Below are 22557 nucleotides of genomic sequence, written 5' to 3' on the forward strand. Positions count from 1 at the left end.
AATGACCCTTGCCGTAATCTCTGGGGAAGATTTTGATCAGAATGATATTGTAATCTCATTAAATAAGATTTACACAGGTCCTCCCTCTGCACAACACACACAGTCACAAACTCGCGCACGCAGGGGTAGTAAATGTATGTGCTAAAAATAAAAATACACCAGGTAGACAGGCACACGTGTGCACGCACACACACACACAGAGAGCTATTACACATAATTACACCTATTACATATTATACCTTGCAAACATTATATTAAGAATGTTTTTGCTGATTTTCTCCTTGTTATTGAAAAGGTCCTAATAAATGTTATTTTTTCCTTTACCCACAGACACATCTAATTAAAAACAATGGCCAAGTAAGTATTCTTCTGACTGTCAGTTCTGTCCACTCTCATGTTTACTTGATAGTGTGAGGTTGAAATACTCAAAATCTTCATCACTTCTCACAGATGAATCTCCCTTATGTATAATACAAAAAAGGTGTTAGACAGGACGGAGTAGCATCTTTTGTGTGACAAAAAAAATCTATGTGTCATCACCTCCAACTCACATAAACCCTTTGCCATAGGGATAGCCATCTTGGGATAGGCTGCAGGTTCCAAGATGTGGGGGTTATGTCACACACACACACAAGTTTCCCCATAAAGAGATTACATCACAGTCTTGAGTTATCTGCAGTTGGCTGCCAAGCAGGTGCTCTACAACACAAGCTGTGCTCTTGCATTACAGGCATAGAGTGGTATCTTAAGTCATCTGTCAGAATGCGTTAAGAGGCTTCCATCGTGGAGTAAGACTAAGAAGTCTCTATTCAGACAGGCCAGATTAAAGGCCATGTCAGGACGGGTCTTTATATATTAACAAGAGTGTGAGACTGACAGCTCTAATGACTAGAGGTTTGTTTGTGCAGAAGGTCAATCTTGTTGTGGAACTTAGGGTTCATAGTGACAAGTATATTTACTTACTGTGTTATTCATAGAAATTCTCACATATCCACGTATATTTATTCATATTCAAGATTTGTACCACTCAAGTATTTTACATTTAGTGCATTTTTTTATTGACTTTAATTTTAAGAGCTTGTCTGACTCTTTTGTTTTAGGGTTTTCAAGAAAACCAGTGGAAATGGCCAGGTAAGTCATCTTGTTTGTTTTCCTTTTCAATATTTCTCTTAAGCTCTAATGCGTGACCGGAAACTCTGACATATGAATCTGTCTGTAAATCCATTTACAGCTGACCCTGCTTTTGGGAAAGAGAGACTATATTGACCACGTGGATAATGTTGACACTGTTGGTGAGTAACTGTCTCTGGGCCTCAGTTCTAATATGATCTAGGCTATCATGTTCAACCAGGCAATCAACAAACAAATAACCAACCGACCAAAATTAATATTTTTTCTCTGTTTCAGAGGGTGTCCTGAAAGTTGATCCTGCTGGTCTTGATGGCAAGAAAGGTAAATCAACATTGTATTACATACAATTAACTTACAACTTTCAACTTTCTTTTCCAGCCTTGGCACAAATAATACATTGTAACACTTGCAAGAATTACAATAAATAACCTTCTCTTAATTATTACAATAAAATAACCTCGTCATTATTTCATTGCGATAAACCATGTTTTGTCCCTTTGTCCAGCTTGGATTCAGCTTGCCTGTGCTTTCCGCTATGGTCGTGATGACCTGGATGTGATTGGCCTGTCCTTCAGAAAAGACATCTGGTTCCAACAGATACAGTTGTACCCCGCAGCAGACCACAAACCCTCCAAGACTGCAATGCATGAAGCTCTGATGACCAAAGCCGGTGACCAAGGAATCCCCTTCACATTCAATGTATGTATTATTCCACCGTCCCTGCCACATCGTTGACCATTCAAACGCAAACACACTTCCAGCCCTTAATCTCTGCCTCTAATCCCTCCTGTTTTAGATCCCAACAAACCTGCCCTGCTCTGTCACACTCCAACCAGGAGAGGAAGCCAAAGGCAAGGTAAGTGAAGCCAGGCTCTATACAAGCCTAAGGAACTTGGCTATACAGGAGACACAAGCTGAGCTTGTGTTTAACTGAATGTTAGAATCTGTGCATTAGGCAAATTAAGAGCAGCAGAAATGAATGTCATGTCATATCATGACCTCCCGTTTCACAGGCTTGTGGTGTGGACTTTGAAGTCAAGGGCTATGTCGCCAACGCGGCAGACGACCCCGATGAGACCGTTGAGAAGAAGTAAGAGTCTTTTTTTTTTTGTTCATGTCATACTTGCCAGTATTGTTATATTATGAAACTAATTAAGCATTTTCTCAGTTATTTTAACAGACTTCAGAAAGTAAAAATCCTGTCACATATTTGTTCCAACTAAATAAGTGATAGAATTGTGTAGACCTGAGTTTTGACAGGACTTTTACTCTCTGAAGCTGGTGATTCTCACCTCTGCTAATGATAGACATCCTTTCAATTGTTATCTTTCTCTCTTTTTCTCTTTTAATTCTACCTCTTCAGGGATACCTGCCGCCTGGTCATCCGCAAGATTCAGTTTGCTCCTGACAAGGCCTCCGCTGGAGTCTCCGCACAAACCGACAAAAATTCTATTAGCGTCACAGCCTCCACAGATAAGGGGGTAAGCATGAGCACATTGTTCCTTCATATCATAGTAACAGCATCACTGTGTGGATGAACGCTTACTACTTCCTTTGGTTTCAGATCTATTACCACGGCGAGGCAATTCCCATTAAAGTCAAAGCAAAGAATGATGGTGGCAAACCAGTGAAGAAAGTCAAAATTAACAGTACGTAGCTGACTGTTAAATATTGTTATAATGATATTAAAACTATAGATAATGTATTTGAGGGTTTGTGATGGGCCTTGGTTTCTCTCAATTTCAGTTGAACAGACCACAGATGTCGTGCTGTACTCTGCAGACAAATATACCAAGTCTGTCTTAAATGAAGAATTCACGTAAGTTTCTTTTCTCCCTAAAGTGTGACTTGCGTACAGTACATGCTTACATTTGATTAATCTCTTCACAGACAAGTGTGAGTAGTTAAGGGCTCATCTTGCAAGGGACTCACTCAAAGTTGTGCATTACAGTGAATCAATGGAGTCTGGCGAATCACTGGACAAGACTTTCTCTGTCACTCCATTATTGGCCCAAAATAAGAACAAACAAGGCTTGGCTCTGGACGGCAGACTCAAAGATGAGGATACTAACCTGGCCTCAACCACAGTGTAAGTACAGAGTTGTTAAATCCACAGAATGTTTTCACGGTGCTCAAATAATTTGTATTTATAGACTATGGTCCTTATTTCACTATTTATATCATACATGTTTATCTGCTGATCTCCATAGCCTGAGGCCAGGAATGGAGAAGGAGGTTTTGGGAATCTTGGTTACCTACATAATTAAAGTCACTTTGGTGGCAGGTGGTGGAGGGTAAGTCACTTCTTAAACAGCCCACCCAAGCACTCAAAGTCTTTAGTTGTCTCCGTATGAAATAATCAAAGATGTAATTTGTTTGAAATCATATGGATTTTATCGGTTTTCTTTTCAGTCTGCTGGGAGGTTTGACATCTACGTAAGTCACTGAAGTCTCTTGCAAAACATTATAGTTGGTTTTACTGTGTAAGAGTAAACCTTTGTGATTTACGTATGTGATACGGCATGTTTACATTGCTTTGGTTTTCCTATCCAGTGATGTGACAGTAGAGCTTCCCCTCACTCTGATGAACCCCAAACCCTCAGGTAAGTTGCTGGCCACATCCTGAGATATTTATTGGCCACAGAATTGCCATTTTGCAAACTTTTCCTAATGTAATTCTCTTGCAACACCCCCCCCCCCCCCAACACCACCACTTCTACCATCGCCACCTCCCTCTGCAGAATGAGCTCATGTGTAAGTAGCTCATCGCATTCAGTGCAACATGTATGATCTTCATTGCTTTTCCTAAAACTTGCTGCCAAAGATTTCCTAAATTAATGAAAGGTTCTGATCTTGCTCCCCAAGCTCACAAGGTGTAGAGTTCCCCTCAACACAAAGGTGAGTTGTCCCATTATACCCACTGACTCTATCTTCTCGATTGCTAATATTCATTTTGATATTTATTTTTGCTTATTGTTCCATTTTGTCATTCTTACAGGACACATAGCCTATTCCCCATGTAGATTCCCCACAGCATAAAATGGACCACGCTGGAAACACAACAGAGGATGCGGAACGACATACTGTATAGCTACTGGAAAAGGATCAAATAAATGGGAAGAATGGACTGGATGGACAGTGATACACCCAGACACCAGTGAAAGAAAAGGGATCAGGGATCTTCAACTACAGATGTCTGTCATCACAAAAAATATCCAGTCAGATATGTAATATGTGAGTCAGATAGGTGCAACTTAAAGAATTCTGTCCAACCAACACTGAAATGTGCACATTGATACATTGATGTCCACACAGTTGTCAGCAGACGTTTTATCTGAAACTGTTGAAGATTGTGATATTTCATCACATCACATCCTCTCACCTGTTTTGTGTGATGAGGAAACTCAGAACTAAAAGTGTGTTCTCTCTAAAACTAAAAGAAAGTGGATGGGATTTGCATGTAATGTCCTTAGAATATTTGTGTTTACTTGTCTAGTCCTCCTTAATTAGAACAGATGTTCGTATTCCAAGCGAAAGAAGAAAACGTAACTACACTGTAATGTTTGTCATGTTTGATGTTTTTGATTGATATGTCACTGAGCCAAATAAAAATGTGTAAAAGACTGTTGTCTCCTTTTGTATGTGGTTTACGATATTCCAAAATCCATGATATGGTTTTCATGATAACTTATTATGACTTGCATTTGAGGGGTGAGGGATAGCCTACTGGTAATTTTCAATATGAGTGAGGTAGTAATATCACTATAATATGACTAGTAATATGCCAACACATTATGGCACACAATCACATGAGGTAAGGAAACAGTGGCTTTTACTGAGCTAACCAGGGGGTCGTTTCTAGAAAGCATCGTTTGCTAGCCTGGCGAGCCAGACCCACATTAAAATGTAGGGTCTGGGCACTCACCGTTCGCAGTGCTCAGTCCGAGGGTCGGGATAATCAGTTGTCTTTCAAATTCCCTCTGCACGCAATAGGACGCAATAGGATATTTGTTTTCAAGTAGCAGGGAATTCAAGCCAAACCGTTGCAACTCTGCCATCAATCATTATGTTAAGCCCAACAAACGACTCTATACACGATTTCAATGCCAGATTTAGTTTCGATTTCTAGAGCTCACAAGTCAACGGAGAGTTGCTAGACTAGCCCTGCTGCCGCTAGGGGCGCGTCTAGATTTCTAGGCTAATCGTTTGCTAACTTGCGTCGCAACCTTGCTAGTTCGCTCCATCGTTTTTTGGATTTGGTGTTTCTAGAAAGGGTAGTAGTCTAGTCGTGATTTCATGAACCCAGAAATGTTGAGTACCCTAAAGTTTTATTGCAGAAATGTCATCTATAGGCAAGGGCGTGGGAAGGGGGGTGCTGAGGGTGCTGCAGCACCCCCTGCTGGCAGGAGATAGATTTTTTTTAAATGATTAGGCCTATATATTTTTTTAAATAATTACTAATTCGCTGTCTGACATTATTTATATTTTTGTATGTGAAATGATGAGTCAAATAGCAAAAAAGGGTTATGGATAGGTTTGAATATAGGCTACTAAAAATTAACAGTTATAGAGATCAACGTGAACGTGAGTCAGTTAGCCTACTGTAGGCTAAGAACCGTAGCGTGGTTTCAGCTATGTGATAGCGATCAAGTGTGTAGGCCTACGGTTGATATAGGCCTACATATTCTATGCGATTTACTCGTTCAAAAAAAGCATGGATAAGCTGAAAGAAACTAATAAATGTATAGCTAGTGAAATCATTTCACTATCCTAGTCGCTTAGATAGAAATTATTAGGACACATACTTGCTGTAGAGACAACACTTTTTTTTTAATTATTTGCGAGATCATTGCAGCCTGGTTATTAGCCTATATTTAAAGCTTATACCAAAGATCCTTAATATGCATTATAGCTTTATCAACCGTCTCTGCTTATACCATGGTCTAGGTTGAAAAGGGTGTCATTTAAAAAGTGATAGCCTATACTACACCTAGGCCTATAAAATTATTATGACGTTGCTTGACAACGCCTGAGTTAGTCCGCTCAGCTGTGACTTATCAACATTCCACATTGCAAAAACAGCTGAAAAAACGAACGATTTTAACTCTAAAACTCATTTAGTATTAATAATTGATTTCATATTTATTTATTTCGTAAGTGACCATGGTATAAACGGGATAATGCCCTTCGATGCGTCCATTAAATAAATGGACTTCGCAGAACCGTCCTCCGCTTCGCATCGGACAGTTCACCTCCGCGTCGTCCATTTATTTCTGATAATGGACACCTCGTCGGGCATTATCCCTTACCTAACATCTCTGGTGTGGTTTTGACGATCAGAAAAGTCAGAATTTTTCCTTAGCTATACTAAATGATGTGAAGTGCGATTCTGTGGGGTTAGGGTGGGCGCAGTGGACTCGGAGTGCTGTCGCGGAACATTGTAATTTGTGGCTGCCCAGGACTTTTCTAAAACTTCTCACTATCACCCGCACACCGCACTAAAATGACGTAGGCTATTTAGCAGTCAAAATCCGGAATATGTCCGGGGGGTGGGGGGGGGGGATCGTCGGACATCCATTATTTTTGTTATTCAGCACCCCTGGTCAAAAATAGGTTCCCGCGCGCCTGTCTATAGGCCTAGTGGGTGGAATTCAACTTGGTTGCCTAAAGTTGCACTTTGGGCAATTTGCATAATTAGCATAAATAGGCAATTGACCGACCCCAAGCCACGCCCCCTTTTAATATGTCACAATGAGGACTTCGGAGGACCTCGGTCAACCTCGGTCAATTTTGAATTTTCTGGTGTCCATTCTGTATGACAATACGCCGGTTATGCGAATGCTATAATGCTTCTTTTGCGAGTAGCCTAAGTAACTAAATAACTGAAGAGCTCAAAAAGGTTCAAAGATAAGCCTGGGATACTTGTAGAAGTGACATCCGATATCCTGACCGTGTGAAACGTTGACACACATAGCATAGGCCTAACTTTGCATAACTTTGGATAGCTACTTTTCAAGTAAAGAAATCGAGTGTGTACGAAAATGTTGCCTTTATTTGTGTTCATAACTACACACAAAAACATAACTAAATCTGGTTTCCACTGATGAAACGACAACATAAGCCTACGCAAAAAATTATACCTACCTTGCAGGAACTGAACTCGCACATTCATACGAAAGACGCACAAAAGGCTACAGTACACCTTCAATCACGTATCGCCTTACACACAACAAGAATAAGCCTACTTTCAGCTTTGCTACCTTGCCATGTTTAACTTGGGATAGAAGGAAGACTGTTCACAGAAATAAGCTAATGATCATTTTTTCAACAAACGCAATAATAGCCTACTGCATGGCTGAACGAGAGATAGCAATGTCTTCTAAAGATCGAATCGTGCAAATTCAAAACTATGCCTTGCTATATAGGCTATGCAGTCTCGAAATCGCCAATATTAGACCTAGGCTACTACATTGCCTATGTTTAAATTAATTATAGCATAAGCGGGCACTGATGAAGTCTAGTGCAAGACAAATCACGTCTGCAAACATATGTCATGCGTGATATGGGTTTGAACTCGGAGTGGTTTCTTTTCAATACACTTGTATCATGTTTATTTGAACTCTTCCTTCTAAAGCAGCCATTCAAAATAATAAGTAGGCTATCGGCCTACCGAAGAGAAGCTATCTCTCCACCCCAACATGAGCTGCTTAACAGGCTAGTCACTCTCCTAAGTTGCGTGGGAACTTGGATCTGCAGCACTTGGTCCCGTTTATTAATCCTCGAAATATGGTTAGATTTTGTTATGGACACGTCGACACCATATTTTTGCACAGTCTGTTTATTGAATCAGAGTCACATCTGCAGCAAATACGGTAAACTACCTGCTCGTGATAACGTGCTAATTGTTTATCCCCAGTTAACATGCATCCCATAAGATCCACGACACCGGATTGGTTTGTCCTCAATTTGTGGTGTTCCACCTCGTTGATAACAGCGGACATTGTGAATGTGTCCATCTGCATACTGAAGGCTTTTCTGACCTCTGTTTTTTGAATATATCAATATTACTTGACGCCCAGAAATCCAGCATACTGTTGCACTCGGCTAAATGGGGGTGCTGCGTCCCCATGTTGAACACGCGTTCTCCCACACTTTCCTGCAAACTTGTCCGACTTAGCAACAGTAACTATGGGACTGACAATGGGAGGAGGGGCTTGGGATCGATTGACCGATCCCAAGCCCCTCCTCCCATTGTCAGTCCCATAGTTACTGTTGCTAAGTCGGACAAGTTTGCAGGAAAGTGTGCGAGAACGCGTGTTCAACATGGGGACGCAGCACCCCCATTTAGCCGAGTGCAACAGTATGCTGGATTTCTGGGCGTCAAGTAATATTGATATATTCAAAAAACAGAGGTCAGAAAAGCCTTCAGTATGCAGATGGACACATTCACAATGTCCGCTGTTATCAACGAGGTGGAACACCACAAATTGAGGACAAACCAATCCGGTGTCGTGGATCTTTGTTAACTGGGGATAAACAATTAGCACGTTATCACGAGCAGGTAGTTTACCGTATTTGCTGCAGATGTGACTCTGATTCAATAAACAGGTCTGTGCAAAAATATGGTGTCGACGTGTCCATAACAAAATCTAACCATATTTCGAGGATTAATAAGACGGGACCAAGTGCTGCAGATCCAAGTTCCCACGCAACTTAGGAGAGTGACTAGCCTGTTATAAGCAGCTCATGTTGGGGTGGAGAGATAGCTTCTCTTCGGTAGGCCGATAGCCTACTTATTATTTTGAATGGCTGCTTTAGAAGGAAGAGTTCAAATAAACATGATACAAGTGTATTGAAAAGAAACCACTCCGAGTTCAAACCCATATCACGCATGACATATGTTTGTAGACGTGATTTGTCTTGCACTAGACTTCATCAGTGCCCGCTTATGCTATAATTAATTTAAACATAGGCAATGTAGTAGCCTAGGTCTAATATTGGCAATTTCGAGACTGCATAGCCTATATAGCAAGGCATAGTTTTGAATTTGCACGATTCGATCTTTAGAAGACATTGGCTATCTCGTTCAGCCATGCAGTAGTAGGCTATTATTGCGTTCATGTGAAAAAATGATCGTTAGCTTATTTCTGTGAACAGTCTTCTATCCCAAGTTAAACATGGCAAGGTAGCAAAGCTGAAAGTAGGCTTATTCTTGTTGTGTGTAAGGCGATACGTGATTGAAGGTGTAGCCTTTTGCGCGTCTTTCGTATGAATGTGCGAGTTCAGTTCCTGCAAGGTAGGTATAATTTTTTGCGTAGGCTTATGTTGTCGTTTCATCAGTGGAAACCAGATTTAGTTATGTTTTTGTGTGTAGTTATGAACACAAATAAAGGCAACATTTTCGTACACACTCAGATTTCTTTACTGAAAAGTAGCTATCCAAAGTTATGCAAAGTTAGGCCTTTGCTATGTGTGTTAACGTTTCACACGGTCAGGATATCGGATGTCACTTCTACAAGTATCCCAGGCTTATCTTTGAACCTTTTTGAGCTCTTTAGTTATTTAGTTACTTAGGCTACTCGCAAAAGAAGCATTATAGCATTCGCATAACCGGCGTATTGTCATACAGAATGGACACTAGAAAATTCAAAATTGACCGAGGTCCTCCGAAGTCCTCATTGTGACATAGTAAAAGGGGGCGGGGCTTGGGATCGGTCAATTAAGGCGAGGCAGTACAGGTGAATAGGGTAAAAAATTTAAATAATAGATATCACCATGAAACTTTCTGAGTTCATTACTTATGTTAAGATGAGAAAAAAATGTATTGCATGTTTTTTTATATTTTAATGTTTACATATGCAAATGAGGCCCTATCTCATTAAAAATGCTCTAATTTGCATACACACAAAAGCAGATAGTGTGATAAAGCCAGGCTCAAAATTGTTTTTCCAAGGTAAACACGTGTACTTGGTTGGGTGAGTTGGTGAAAACCTTTAAGAAACTTTGTAAGGAGGCAGTGTTGACCTATGGACAGACAGATTAAGAAATTAAGTGTGCCATGCAAAACTAGAAAAGCACTCCGAGAGTGCAGACCTCCGCCAAGTGAAAACATAACCGCCTCCTGGATCCAGACGGTGATCCGGATCACTCCCAAACTTTTTGAGTTATCTTGCGAACAAACAGATGAACAGACACACAGACAAACAAACAAACAAACAGACAAACAAACCCCGATGAAAACATAACCTCCTTGGCGGAGGTAATAACTATATAACAGCATGCACACACACAAACCCACAAGAACTCAATATGCAAAATAACTATATCCAGCATGCACACGTACACAAATGCACAAGAACTATATACAAGAACTATATACAATATGCAACGCGCGTGCACACGCACACACACACACACACACTGTAAACTATATAACTATATACAGTATACACACACACACACACACATATTTAACAACAACCACACAATCCCACTCAATAGCCTTCACCATCTTCATCATTTCTTTCCTCATTCCCTTCAGTCTCATCATCTTCTTGATCTTTATCTGAATGTATTGTGAATGGGTTGCAGCAGTGGACCTCACCTCCTTCACACTTGCAATAGTCAGTGCAACTGAGACTTGCAGCATGGCAGCTGCAGTTTCCTTTGCTGCAGGCTTTCAATGTGCTGCAGCTACAGCTGGTGACATCAAGCAAATTTACTGGAGCCACTGCCTGAATGGCAAGAGCGGGCATGACAGCCCCTTCACTAGCAACCTCCCACCCAAACTGTGTGATGTCTCTGGCCTCTGCAGGAGGCTCTCTCTGACCTGCAGCCTTCCACAACATGACCTGAAGATGAGCATGCAGTATGTGCAGCATCAGGTTGTCATCTGTTGGAGGAAGCTTTTTAAGCTTAGGAGGCTTTTTGCTGCGACTGTAAATCTGGTAGCGAGTGTTGTTCATTGAGACCAGGAATGGTATTTCCTAGGAGTACTTTCAGCGCAGATGTCTTACCCTTCTCACAAGGATAGGAGGCAGTGTCACATCCCATGGGAAGGGCAAGACATCTGCGCTGAAAGTACTCCTAGGAAATACCATTCCTGGTCTCAATACAGTGCTTGGGGAACCTGATGCCACTCATAGTGACCTAAAAGATACTGGGACCGAGTTCTTTGTTGCACTGTATGGGCAGAAGAAGGCCTAGTCGATGAACAACACTCGCTACCAGATTTACAGTCGCAGCAAAAAGCCTCCTAAGCTTCAAAAGCTTCCTCCAACAGATGCCAACCTGATGATGCACATACTGCGTGCTCATCTTCAGGTCATGTTGTGGAAGGCTGCAGGTCAGAGAGCCTCAGTTGCAGTCAGTCAGTTGTACTGACTATTGCAAGTGTGAAGGGGGTGAGGTCCGATGCTGCAACCCATTCACAATACAATAATAAAGATCAAGAAGATGATGAGAGTGAGACTGAAGGGAATGAGGAAAGAAATGATGAAGCTGGTGAAGGCTATTGAGTGGGATTGTGTGGTTGTTGTTAAATATGTGTGTGTGTGTGTGTGTGTGTACATACTGTATATAGTTTACAGTGTGTGTGTGTGTGCGCGCGTTGCATGTTCTATATAGTTATTGTGCATTTGTGTACGTGTGCATGCTGGATATAGTTATTATGACCGCCGCGCAGTGAAGCGGCGGTCATATAGGTTTAGTCAGATTTTTTTTTTATGACCGCCGCGCAGCGAAGCGGCGGTCATATAGGTTTAGTCAGATTTTTTTTTTTTTTTTTTCTTTTTTTTTTTTCTTTTTCGCATGCCCAAATTTCCGTCAATGAGTCCCGGGACACTGAAAGACCGGGGTACACGAAACTTGGTGTACTATACTATTACTATACACCAACTGGCCTGTAGGTGGCCGGAGACAGTTTTCTGTGAATATCTCGAGAACCGTAGGGCCTAGGAGGTCCACCTTTTTTATGTATGTTGGTCTTAACGGGGCATGTCAACCCATCCCATTACCACTTATTTCATGTATAGCGCCACCTAGTTAAAAATTAAAAAGCAAAAAATTAGGTGTTTTCATCACAATATCTCTGGCTGACAAGGTCAAAACTGCACGAAATTAAAAGTGTAGGATCATTATGACACCCTCCGAATGCATGCCAAGTTTTGTGTACTTTCGTTCATGGGGGGCCTTACAATAAAATAATGTATGTGTACATTTAGTGACGTACACCAACAATGATTCCCGGGACACTGAAAGACCGGGGTACACAAAACTTGGTGGGCATGTAACCCCACATGGATAGCATGGAACCGTCGTTTTTCGTTTTGATCTGTAGCCCCCCCGCTGGACTGGACCCCCGAAAGGAGGGTAGGGCAGACACAGTTCTCTGTGAATATCTTGAGAACTGTAGGGACTAGGATGACCATTTTTTTCCGTATGTTTGCCTCCAGGGGTCATGTTAACCCATTTCATGTACACACATGTGCACAAACAGATACACACACACACATACATTCACAGTAATCATACGTATGACACATACTCACACAGTAGACATATGTACGCTTGCACAGGCACATACGCAGGCACACACACAAGCGCACGCACACGCACGCACGCACACGCACACACACACACACACACACACACACACACACAACATAAACATGAACATGCACACATGCACACAATTCAAGAATTTCTCAGAATTATGAACAGGCAAGATGGAGGTGGGGTTGTATAAAATGAATTTTACATGTGAAATCTATGAACTAATCATGTTTTGGTACTTGTTGTCTAGCAGATATCAGTGAGAATTGAGTACGTGTGGATAATGCAATTTAGTGAGACAGTTAGAATCATATACTGTAGGCCTTTCAGCGTGATTTCTTTTTGTGGAAAAAATGTGCTGGACTGGGCGGCGGTCATATTTTGTACCGCTCTGCGGTACATCTAGTTTTGCATATTGTATATAGTTCTTGTGGGTTTGTGTGTATGTGCATGCTGTATATAGTTATTTTGCATGTTGTATATAGTTCTTGTATATAGTTATTGTGTATTTGTGTACGTGTGCATGCTGGATATGGTTATTTTGCATATTGTATATAGTTCTTGTGGGTTTGTGTGTGCATGCTGTTATATAGTTATTACCTCCACCAAGGAGGTTATGTTTTCATCAGGGTTTGTTTGTCTGTTTGTTTGTTTGTCTGTTCATCTGTTTGTTCACAAGATAACTCAAAAAGTTTAAATCCGGATCACCGTCTGGATCCAGGAGGCGGTTATGTTTTCGCTTGGCAGAGGTGATGTCTACCGTAGTGCTAAGTCCACGTTCTACAGTAGACAGTTTGGTTCTCGGATTGGCCCAGAGTCTAGCTTCACTGTAGACTCTGAGCCAATCAGAGAGCCAAACTGTCTACGATCGCGGCGGCCAACGTAGACTACCAGTTAAAGTAAAGGGGCCTGACTCAAGTTCGCGGGCTACGCTTTTGGCTCGTCATTGGCCCAGAGTCTACGTTCATCGTAGACTTGGAACATACCAGAGAGCAGAACTCATCTTTGGCGGTCGTTAACGTTAGTTAATAGTCAGCCTCCGATTGCGCCAGAGTCTACGTTTATATCCAATCCGATAGCGAGACTGTCTATAAAAACATTTCAGGCAGGTGCACATACCCTTTCATCTACCCGACGAGAACCCAAGCAAAATTCTACAAACACATACCGCAAGGTAATGACTATTATTAAGCTAATTCCTTCTAAATTAATGTTTAAGTACAGGAATGATAACTTAATTTGAAAGAAAGGTTAGCCTACCTGCATGCATCCATCCAATGTAGCTTAACGTTAACGTTAGCATCCTGCATCTTCTCAGCATAGCATTTATAACTCTGCTATTACATGCTCCATATGCTCAGTTAAGGGTTTAATTTTTTAAGCATATTTATGTAGGTATTAATTTTTTCTATAGTGTTTTCGTTGTAATTTGGTTTTATGCTTACCTTGGTGAAGTACACCAATTTCAAAGCCAATTTCATTAACGTTAGCGCGGGAAAGCCATAGTTGGGGGGAGGGGGGAGGGGAAAAAAAAGTAAAACTAAATAGAAATGATAAAAATGGACATTTAAGCACACTACGAATGGGGTGTGTATAAAATTGTGCAAAAGTGAACGTAATGGTATAATTTAGGATGATATATTTCCTTGATATTTCCTTAGTTAGAGAACAGTGCAGCTGCCGCTTGCTCAGGCTGCGCGGGAACTTGAGTAGAGAGATGCTCTCAGTAGGGAGAATGAGAGAGCGCACTGGTTATATGTTGACTAACGTAAAGTTATAATGACGAGTAAAGCAAATACATGATTTTAATGTTTTAATGTTAATTGACTGTTACCAAGTGATTAGTAAAGCATAATGACGAGTAAAGCATAATGGTTTTAATGCTAATTGACTGTTACCAATGTCAGATATGGATCCACTGCTGCCAGTGTTAGAGATACTGGACACTAGCGTGCCAGTAGAGAGGCAACAGTGCATGCTACGGGCCTCAAAAGAGGCCAAGGCTGCGCAGGGCAAAAGCCTGAGTGTTAACAAGCTGCTGCGGGAGCCAAAGACGGCCTACAGAGAAGGTAACATCATGGCATAATGACAACCTAATGCAGAGCTTTTGCTGGCTTGTTCAGTAAGGTAATAAAATGTTTTTTTTTTTTTTTTGTCTCCAGCAAAAAAACGCTGTCACATTGACAACCCTACGGAGGCCCAGTACCTGGGACAACTGGTCCTGACATTCGGCTGGTACTTTGGGAGGAGCTTCAAGTGGTTGATCGAGAATGATGTTGGCTACATCAAATAGTAAGTACATTGCAGAAAACATTAAAGAAAACCAAACAGCATACAGTTGTCCGTTTCTTAAACTAACCATGACGTGTGTGTGTGTGTGTTTCAGTGTTCTTGACCGCCACTTGGAGGAGACCCAGGACCCAAAGAGAAAAACTCCCATCAATGACGGGTGGCTGAAGGACAGCCTGATGAGCTATGTGACGCTGTTCCCCCCCGTCTCTTGTCACCTTGAGGTCAACGTGGATCGGGCCATTTACGGCCAGGGGCAGTTCAAGTCCTTCACCTTCTTTGAAATGTGGAGCTGGTACAGCCTGCATAAACGCCACCAGGCTGACCCACAAGCTGGGAGTGAACAAGAAAGAAAGAAGGCGCGGGATGCTCATGCCGCTGTGAAGCAGTGGCTGCTTAAAAAGGAGGGTGACATCACCACCAAGTCCCTCAAGCGCTTCCGGGTGTACATTTTGGAGAAAGAGGTATGCTTGTTGAGTTGTCCTAATTATCCTAATAATACTGTAACATCTGATGCATAACAGAAAACATAAAGCTGATACCTACCTGTATTTCACAGAAGTCTCAGTCGGGCGCCGCTCGTCCTGCTGCCACTCCGTCGTCTGCTGCTGCTGCTGCTGCTGCTGCCACTCCATCTGCTCCTCCTACAGCCACTCCATCTGCTCCTCCTACAGCCACTCCGTCTGCTGCTGCACCTGCTGTCGCTGCTCCATCTTGCGCGTCGTGGTGTGATGATGATGACCTCATGCTGGATGCCCTCGTCACCTTTGAGAGTAGTCAAGGGAAGCCAGCTGACGAGCTGTCCACCAGCCAGCCACAGCCTGCTCCTCCTGCCGCTGCTCCTCCTGCCGCTGCCGCTGCTCCTCCTGCGTCTCCGGGGCCTCCACTCCTCGCTGAATCTGGGAAGCGGGCCAAGAAGTCTGCCAAGAGTCAGACACAGCAGCCTGCTCCTCCTGCTGCCGCTGCTCCTCCTGCGTCTCCTAAGCCTCCACTCCTCACTGAGAAGCGGGCCAAGAAGTCTGCCAAGAAGAGTCAGAAACAGCAGCCTGCTCCTCCTGCTGCCGCTGCTCCTCCTACTCCTGAGCGTCCACTCCTCGCTGCATCTGAGAAGCGGGCCAAGAAGTCCGCCAAGAGTCAGACACAGAAGACCACACCGGCCTCCAAGTCCGCAAAGAGTCAGACACAGCCGCCGCCGTCGCCCAGTCAGCCTGCGCCCAAACCGTCCTCCAGGTCCGCAAAGCGTCAGACGCAGCAGCCAGCGCCATCCACCGAGCAGCCTGCGCCCAAACGGCCCTCCAGGTCCGCCAAGAGTCAGACACAGCCGCCGTCGTCGCCCAGTCAGCCTGCGCCCAAACGGCCCTCCAGGACCTCCAAGCGTCAGACGCAGCAGCCAGCACCATCCTCGCCCAGTCAGCCTGAAGCGCAGCAGCCCGAGACGTCCACCAGCCAGGTTGCTCCTGACGCTCGCCCTGAGCCGCAGCTGTCACCGTCGCCCTCCAACAGCCAGTCTCAGCCTGCCTCTCGGTCTCAGCCTGCCTCTGCCACCACGTTGTCGCAGAGCGACTCTCCTGTAAGTGTAAAAATGACAGTGTGATGCATTACAAAATACCTCAGTCACAATCTAATTATGCACTGTTTATATATATATATGCTGTTTGTGTTATGTGTCTTTTAGGTGGAGCTGGAAGGCTGGGTGAGGCTATGGGAGGACCCTAGCGGCATCCCAGCGGCAGACGTCACCTGGTTGAAGGAGGACAGCGAGCGAGGGCTTTTCACTTCGGTGCAGACCTTCAAGGACATCAGGGGGCAAATCAAGAGGCGGCGGGTCCTGAAGTCGGACCGCATGTGGTTTTACCCACCCGAGCCACCTGGCTACCTCGGTGGCGGCGTTCCCTCTCCTCAGCCCTTTTTCCGGAGCCGCTTGTTCTTCTGGCGCCCTGTTGGCGTGTGGCGGTGCTCCATCAGCTGCCCGCGTGGTGACGCGTGCGCGGGGGCCGGACGCAACACCCATCTCTCCAAGTCGGGTTACCACATTCGGGTAAGCTTTGGTCCCTTCGCGTGAGTGCTATGTGCATGTCTGGCCCGTGCCGATCTGTAATTGTGACATTTCCTCTCTCTCAGGTGCGGCACATCTGCGATGTGTCGGGGTGGTACTCCATGTGCTGCGAAGTGCTCTGCTGCGGGCCGTGCCTCAAGGCAGCCAGGGGGGGAGACGGTGGCCCCATGGGCCGTTGGCTGGCCTGGGACGACGCCATCCTGCGCCAGCTGAGCGAGGCTCACCAGGCCATGTTTCCGGCTGTCCTCACGGCCAAGCGCGGGGTCGACAAGAGCGTTCTCAACCTGTTGCGCGACCGCACAGAGGGCAACACCATGGCCAAGGTGTGGCGGCAGGTGCGGGAGAACCACATGGAGGAACACAACCGCAGGCGGGACCTCTACACCACGCTCCTCATGGCTTTGGTGCGACCGGGCAGCATCGTCTCCGCGCTTGGCCACGGAGAGTTTCGGGCGCCTCCTCCTCCCAGGGAGCTTCCCTGCGAGCGGCTCCTGCGGCACGCCTTTCTCCTGGCGGAGGCCAACAACGTCCAGGATTACCGGAGCCAAATTCTGTCCACGTTTGGCACGGTCCTGAAAATGGACTCCACAAAGAAGGCAAGTTAACCAAGAGTGTGTTGCACGCATACAAGTACTCACAGGAAAAACACCACATCACGCAAACCTAAACTGTACTCGTATTTGTTTGTTTGTTTTGTCGTAGGTGGTGAAGAAGCTCTCTGGGGAGGGCAAGGGCTCGGCCGAGTGGTTCACCAGCATCGGCAACGAACTCTCCCAGATCGTGTCCTTTGTTCTCACCTGCGAGGAGTCCGTGGAGAAGTTGGAGCCCATGTGCCGTGGAGTTATGGAGAGATTCCACCTCGCCAACCAGCCTGTCCCCCAGATCCTTTACATCGACCGGGGCTGCTGCAGGGCGCAGGGTCCGACGGCTGTGGAGACCCTCTTCCAGCCTTGGGTGGACAACGGGATGGTGGTGAGGCTGGATATCTTCCACTGGCTCCATCGCTTTGACGCCGCTCTGCGGACAGAGGCCCACTCCAAGTACCCCGCCTTGAAATCCGCGCTGGCCGGGGCGGTGTTGGCCTACAACCGCCAGGACCTGGATCTGCTCATCGCGGCCGTCAGGGCCAGAGACTCGTCCGTCATGGAGGCCGTGTCGGACGAGGATGTGGTCCGACGCTACATCTCGCGGGAGCAGCTAAAGCACCACGTCCGACGGGTCACCCTCGGCGCCCATGAGACGTTTCGCCTCATTCACCTCATCATCGAGGAGCTGAAGGGTCCGGCTGGGCTCGACGAGAGTGGCGTCAGCCTCTTCAAGTCCACTGGTACGACAAAACACACACACACACACACACACACACACACACAAACACACACACGCTCAAAGTCAATTATGTGCTAAATGAATGCATGTTTGTGTGTTTTGTGCTTACAGCTGCCATCAATGAGATGTGGGCCAGCCAGCAGCGACACCTGGAATGCATCCAGGACCCACCAGGCATGAGCATGTACCGTGTTGCCCGCACCACCACCATCAACGGTGTGGATGTCCCATATTACAAGTGCCTGCGTGGGAGCAACAGCTTGGAGGGGTTCCACCGCTCGCTCCCCCACATGATTCCAGGTGACCTAGAAAACACAACAAATACTTGCACTCCAAAAAATAAAAAACCCACACAACAACAGCGCTCATATCATGCCTGTTGTTGTGATGTGCCTGCAGGTCCCCACTGTGCGGCGCGGCCCTACCAGGTGTACTTGGTCAGCGGCATCGCGCGGTGGAACGCCGACAGGAGCTCGGCGGCCGTGTTTGGAGGTCGGCAGAGGTCCAGCGTCTACTCTGCGCCGCTCGTGGACCGCCTCAACGCTCGCTGCCAGCTGCTCTTCGGGGAGGCCGTCGATCAGAATTTCCGGCCCCCGGCCAACGTTCAATCCGACGAGCTGCTCGGGCTCGAATACCTGTTTCGCCAGAGCACGGGGGAGTCTGAGGCTTTCTCCCTCGACGGTCTCGTCGACGATGGCCCGGCCCCCGAGGAGGAGGTGTATCAGCCTGGTGAGGATGATCCCGGCGCCGAGGCAGACGAAGCCTACCAAAGCGACGAGGACCTGGAAGACATAGATGCTGCCCGCATCACGCTGACCAACAACGAGACGGCCACTGTCCATCCGCCAGCCTTTGTGAGTCTCACCGAGATGCTGCTGAACCACAAAGACATTTTTATATACACATTTATAGACATATACAGACATTCATATTAGACATTTATTTTAGAAAGAACATTGTTTACATTTCAAGTTACACTCACTCTCTCTCTCTCTCTCTCTCTCGCTGTTTTGTAGGAGGACGCCTGCAGTGCCAATCCCCTCCCTGGGTTCCAGGAGCTGGAGGCCTTCTGCTCTACGCTAGTGCAGCTTGGGGGTGCTGACCAGAAGCTCCAGCTCACCACCGACCAGCGCAACGCCATCCTCGACGCCTGGAATGCGGTGGAGGAGCACGACAAGCAGCCACAGAAGTACCACCAGCTGTACCGCACGCACTGGGGCAACACTTTGTACTGCCGTACAAAGAGGGATGACCTCGGCGAAGCCGCCCTGATCCAGCGGGTGAAGATGGCCAGGAGGTACGCGCCGGCCCAGCAGGACATCAGCGCGCAGCACAACCGCCTCATGTACGTGCTGGTCAAGCTGCTTTGGTTGAGTGCCCCCCAGTCCTCTCGAACCGGCCCGGAAAAGGCCAGCATCCTCAAGGCCTATGAACTCATACAGCACAGGGTGTTGGTGGACGACCCGGTGCTGTCCAAGGCGGGCATCCCTCTCCCCAAGATCAACGTCAAAACGGTCAGGGACTTTATCCGACAGCAAGAGAGGCTGGTCAACTTTCACGCCACCAGGCAACCTTCGGTGATCTCAAAGACCACCTCCGTATCGTCCACAGAGCTTCCTCCAGCGCCACGGCAACCCGACGTCCTCCCTCCGCCCGACTACCCGGTGATGGAGTACGTACCAACGGCCAGCACGGCCGGCACCAAGAAGCTGAGGGGACGGGCTGACATGGCGGCGCCGTCGCAGCTTCCTCCTCCTCAGCCACTGCTTCCTCCTCCTCAGCCACTGCCTCTTGTGCGGCCGCTGCAGAGACCCCCCGCCGCCTTCAGCATCACCGGGTCTGTGCCCACCCCCACGCAGTCTGTGGCGGGCCCCTCCTCCACACAGACCGCGCCGACTGCTGCGCCCTTGGCTCGGCTTGTGCCCATCCTGCCTGCCCCTGCTCTCGCTGGGCCTTCCTCCAGCCAGACCCACGCTGCTCCAGCTTCCTGGTCCAGGTCGACCCATTATAAAAGGAAGCTGGTGGCAGACCAGCCCACCCAAGTTGGGGCAAAGCTTTTCAGGGTCCAGCACATCCCCAATTGCAAGGTGTGTGGCCAGCCTATACAGGGACATAAAAAATACAAAAAGAAAACGTATTGCCCTGTGAAAGACATGTCACCCTCCAAGGGCCTGGACAACAGGATCTACAGAAACTTTGCCCACTTTGTCGCCGTCATAGATGGCTTGGAGGACTGACACTGTACAAATTGTAAATAATTTTTTACCTGTAATCTGTGTTACAAGTGCCCGTTATCATGGCACGTTTTTCTCTGTTGTGCACCGTTCTATTTTATGCACTTTCTAATTTGTTATCTATGTTCTGGTCTTACAAAAGCCCGTTGCCTTGGCACTTTTCGCTGTGCTTTGCAGTGTTTTGACTGTACAAACTGTACAATAGTTTCTGACTTGTTATCTATGTTCTGGTCTTACAAATGCCCGTTACCTTGGCACCGTTCGCTGTGTTTTGCAGTGTTCTCCTATTTTATGCACTTTCTGACTTGTGTTTTGCAGTGTTCTCCTATTATGCACTTTCTAACTTGTTATCTATGTTCTGGTCTTACAAAAGCCCGTTGCCTTGGCACTTTTCGCTGTGTTTTGCAGTGTTCTCCTATTTTATGCACTTTCTGACTTGTGTTTTGCAGTGTTCTCCTATTATGCACTTTCTAACTTGTTATCTATGTTCTGGTCTTACAAAAGCCTGTTGCCTTGGCACCTTTCGCTGTGCTTTGCAGTGTTTTGACTGTACAAACTGTAAAATAGTTTTTGACTTGTTATCCATGTTCTGGTCTTACAAATGACTGTTGTCTTGGCACCGTTTGCTGAGTTTTGCAGTGTTCTCCTATTTTATGCACTTTCTGACTTGTTATCTGTTTGCTGGTCTTACTGAATAAAAATGGTAAATCAGTAACAATGCCTTGTTGAGTGTCTACATTTATTTTACACACACACTAGAACTAGGTTTCTAAAGGGTCAAAATCTTAAATCTAAATTAGTTTAAAGCCTTAAAAGTCTTTAATTGTGCACTAGGTCAAAATACATTTAGTGTCTGTCATTTCAGGTTTTTAAAGAAGAAATAAAGTTGGTATTTGTTGTCTATACCAAAAAGCGTATGCTTAAAATTTCAATCACAATGGTCATAAAAGGTCTTCAAAAGTCTTACATTTAACTTCTTTAAACTAAACACTTTCTTTCTTTAAATTTAAACACTTTTCATAATAGTTGAAAGCATAAAGGACATAGGGTGGGGGAAAAAAACTCATCTCACACAAGCTGGCATTTGTGATAAATCCAATACTTTATTGAAAGAAAGGGAGCAAGCTAACTACAATTTTTTTTTTTACTAAAAAACTTTTCAATATCTTGGGACTTGTGTACAACAAAGGTGAATAAAAGGCATTAAAATGAATGCGGGGGGGCTTATGCTTGGTGAAACTGTGTGATTGTGTTATAATCTAGCTATAAAAATCCCATTTGCAACAGCACCTTTTCAGGTGATGTTCAGTAAAACACACGGGATTCACCTTCCAGCGCTGACACAAGTTTGTTTGTTTTGGATGATGTCAGAGCCACGTGTAGCGCTCCCTGCAGGATTCCTCCTACTTCCTGGTCCAGCAAACCTGGGGGAAGGCATAAGATAATCATATGCTAATCAGGATTTTGACACAAGCATCGATCTGACATCTGTAGACTCTCTGCCAATTACCTGTCTAATCAATTGCACTTCAGTCCTGCGCACCCCCCTTGGCGGAGGTCTGCACTCTCGGAGTGCTTTTCTAGTTTTGCATGGCACACTTAATTTCTTAATCTGTCTGTCCATAGGTCAACACTGCCTCCTTACCAAGTTTCTTAAAGGTTTTCACCAACTCACCCAACCAAGTACACGTGTTTACCTTGGAAAAACAATTTTGAGCCTGGTTTATCACACTATCTGCTTTTGTGTGTATGCAAATTAGAGCATTTTTAATGAGATAGGGCCTCATTTGCATATGTAAACATTAAAATATAAAAAACATGCAATACATTTTTTTCTCATCTTAACATAAGTAATCAACTCAGAAAGTGTCATGGTGATATCTATTATTTAAATGTTTTACCCTATTCACCTGTACTGCCTCGCCTTAATTGCCTATTTATGCTAATTATGCAAAATGCCCAAAGTGC

General features: G+C 45.3%; 2 protein-coding genes across 2 annotated transcripts; both read left to right on the forward strand.

Annotated features, from left to right (window-relative positions):
- Positions 1–349: 349 nt before the first annotated feature.
- LOC143112620 (arrestin-C-like) lies at positions 350–3757 on the forward strand. The gene is made up of 14 exons (XM_076274901.1): positions 350–357; positions 1101–1131; positions 1232–1292; positions 1408–1452; positions 1637–1830; positions 1928–1987; positions 2145–2221; positions 2495–2612; positions 2696–2780; positions 2878–2950; positions 3083–3220; positions 3342–3425; positions 3544–3567; positions 3685–3757. The coding sequence occupies exons 1-14, from the start codon at positions 350–352 to the stop codon at positions 3755–3757; spliced, it is 1071 nt and encodes a 356-aa protein (XP_076131016.1).
- A 10827-nt stretch (positions 3758–14584) lies between these two features.
- LOC143112621 (uncharacterized) lies at positions 14585–21264 on the forward strand. The gene is made up of 10 exons (XM_076274902.1): positions 14585–14753; positions 14847–14976; positions 15071–15437; positions 15533–16543; positions 16649–17011; positions 17095–17625; positions 17732–18356; positions 18467–18655; positions 18755–19209; positions 19372–21264. Exons 1-10 carry the CDS (start codon positions 14585–14587, stop codon positions 20590–20592), a joined length of 5061 nt encoding a protein of 1686 aa, XP_076131017.1. The 3' UTR covers positions 20593–21264.
- Positions 21265–22557: the final 1293 nt, after the last annotated feature.

The sequence above is a fragment of the Alosa pseudoharengus genome, unplaced genomic scaffold (assembly GCF_046254945.1).
Source record: "Alosa pseudoharengus isolate Yale_2024_CS ecotype anadromous, Long Island Sound unplaced genomic scaffold, YU_APseudo_1.1 YU_APseudo_1.1_scf_8, whole genome shotgun sequence".
NCBI lineage: Eukaryota > Metazoa > Chordata > Actinopteri > Clupeiformes > Clupeidae > Alosa > Alosa pseudoharengus.

Coding starts and splice junctions, on each gene's coding strand:
- LOC143112620 (XM_076274901.1), top strand. Junction 1,453..1,636: donor TGGTCTTGATGGCAAGAAAG/GTAAATCAACAT, acceptor CCCTTTGTCCAG/CTTGGATTCAGCTTGCCTGT. Junction 3,568..3,684: donor CTGGGAGGTTTGACATCTAC/GTAAGTCACTGA, acceptor TTTCCTATCCAG/TGATGTGACAGTAGAGCTTC.
- LOC143112621 (XM_076274902.1), top strand. CDS start 14,585: ATGTCAGATATGGATCCACTGCTGCCAGTGTTAGAGATACTGGACACT. Junction 17,012..17,094: donor AGTCGGGTTACCACATTCGG/GTAAGCTTTGGT, acceptor CCTCTCTCTCAG/GTGCGGCACATCTGCGATGT. Junction 18,656..18,754: donor GCTCCCCCACATGATTCCAG/GTGACCTAGAAA, acceptor ATGTGCCTGCAG/GTCCCCACTGTGCGGCGCGG.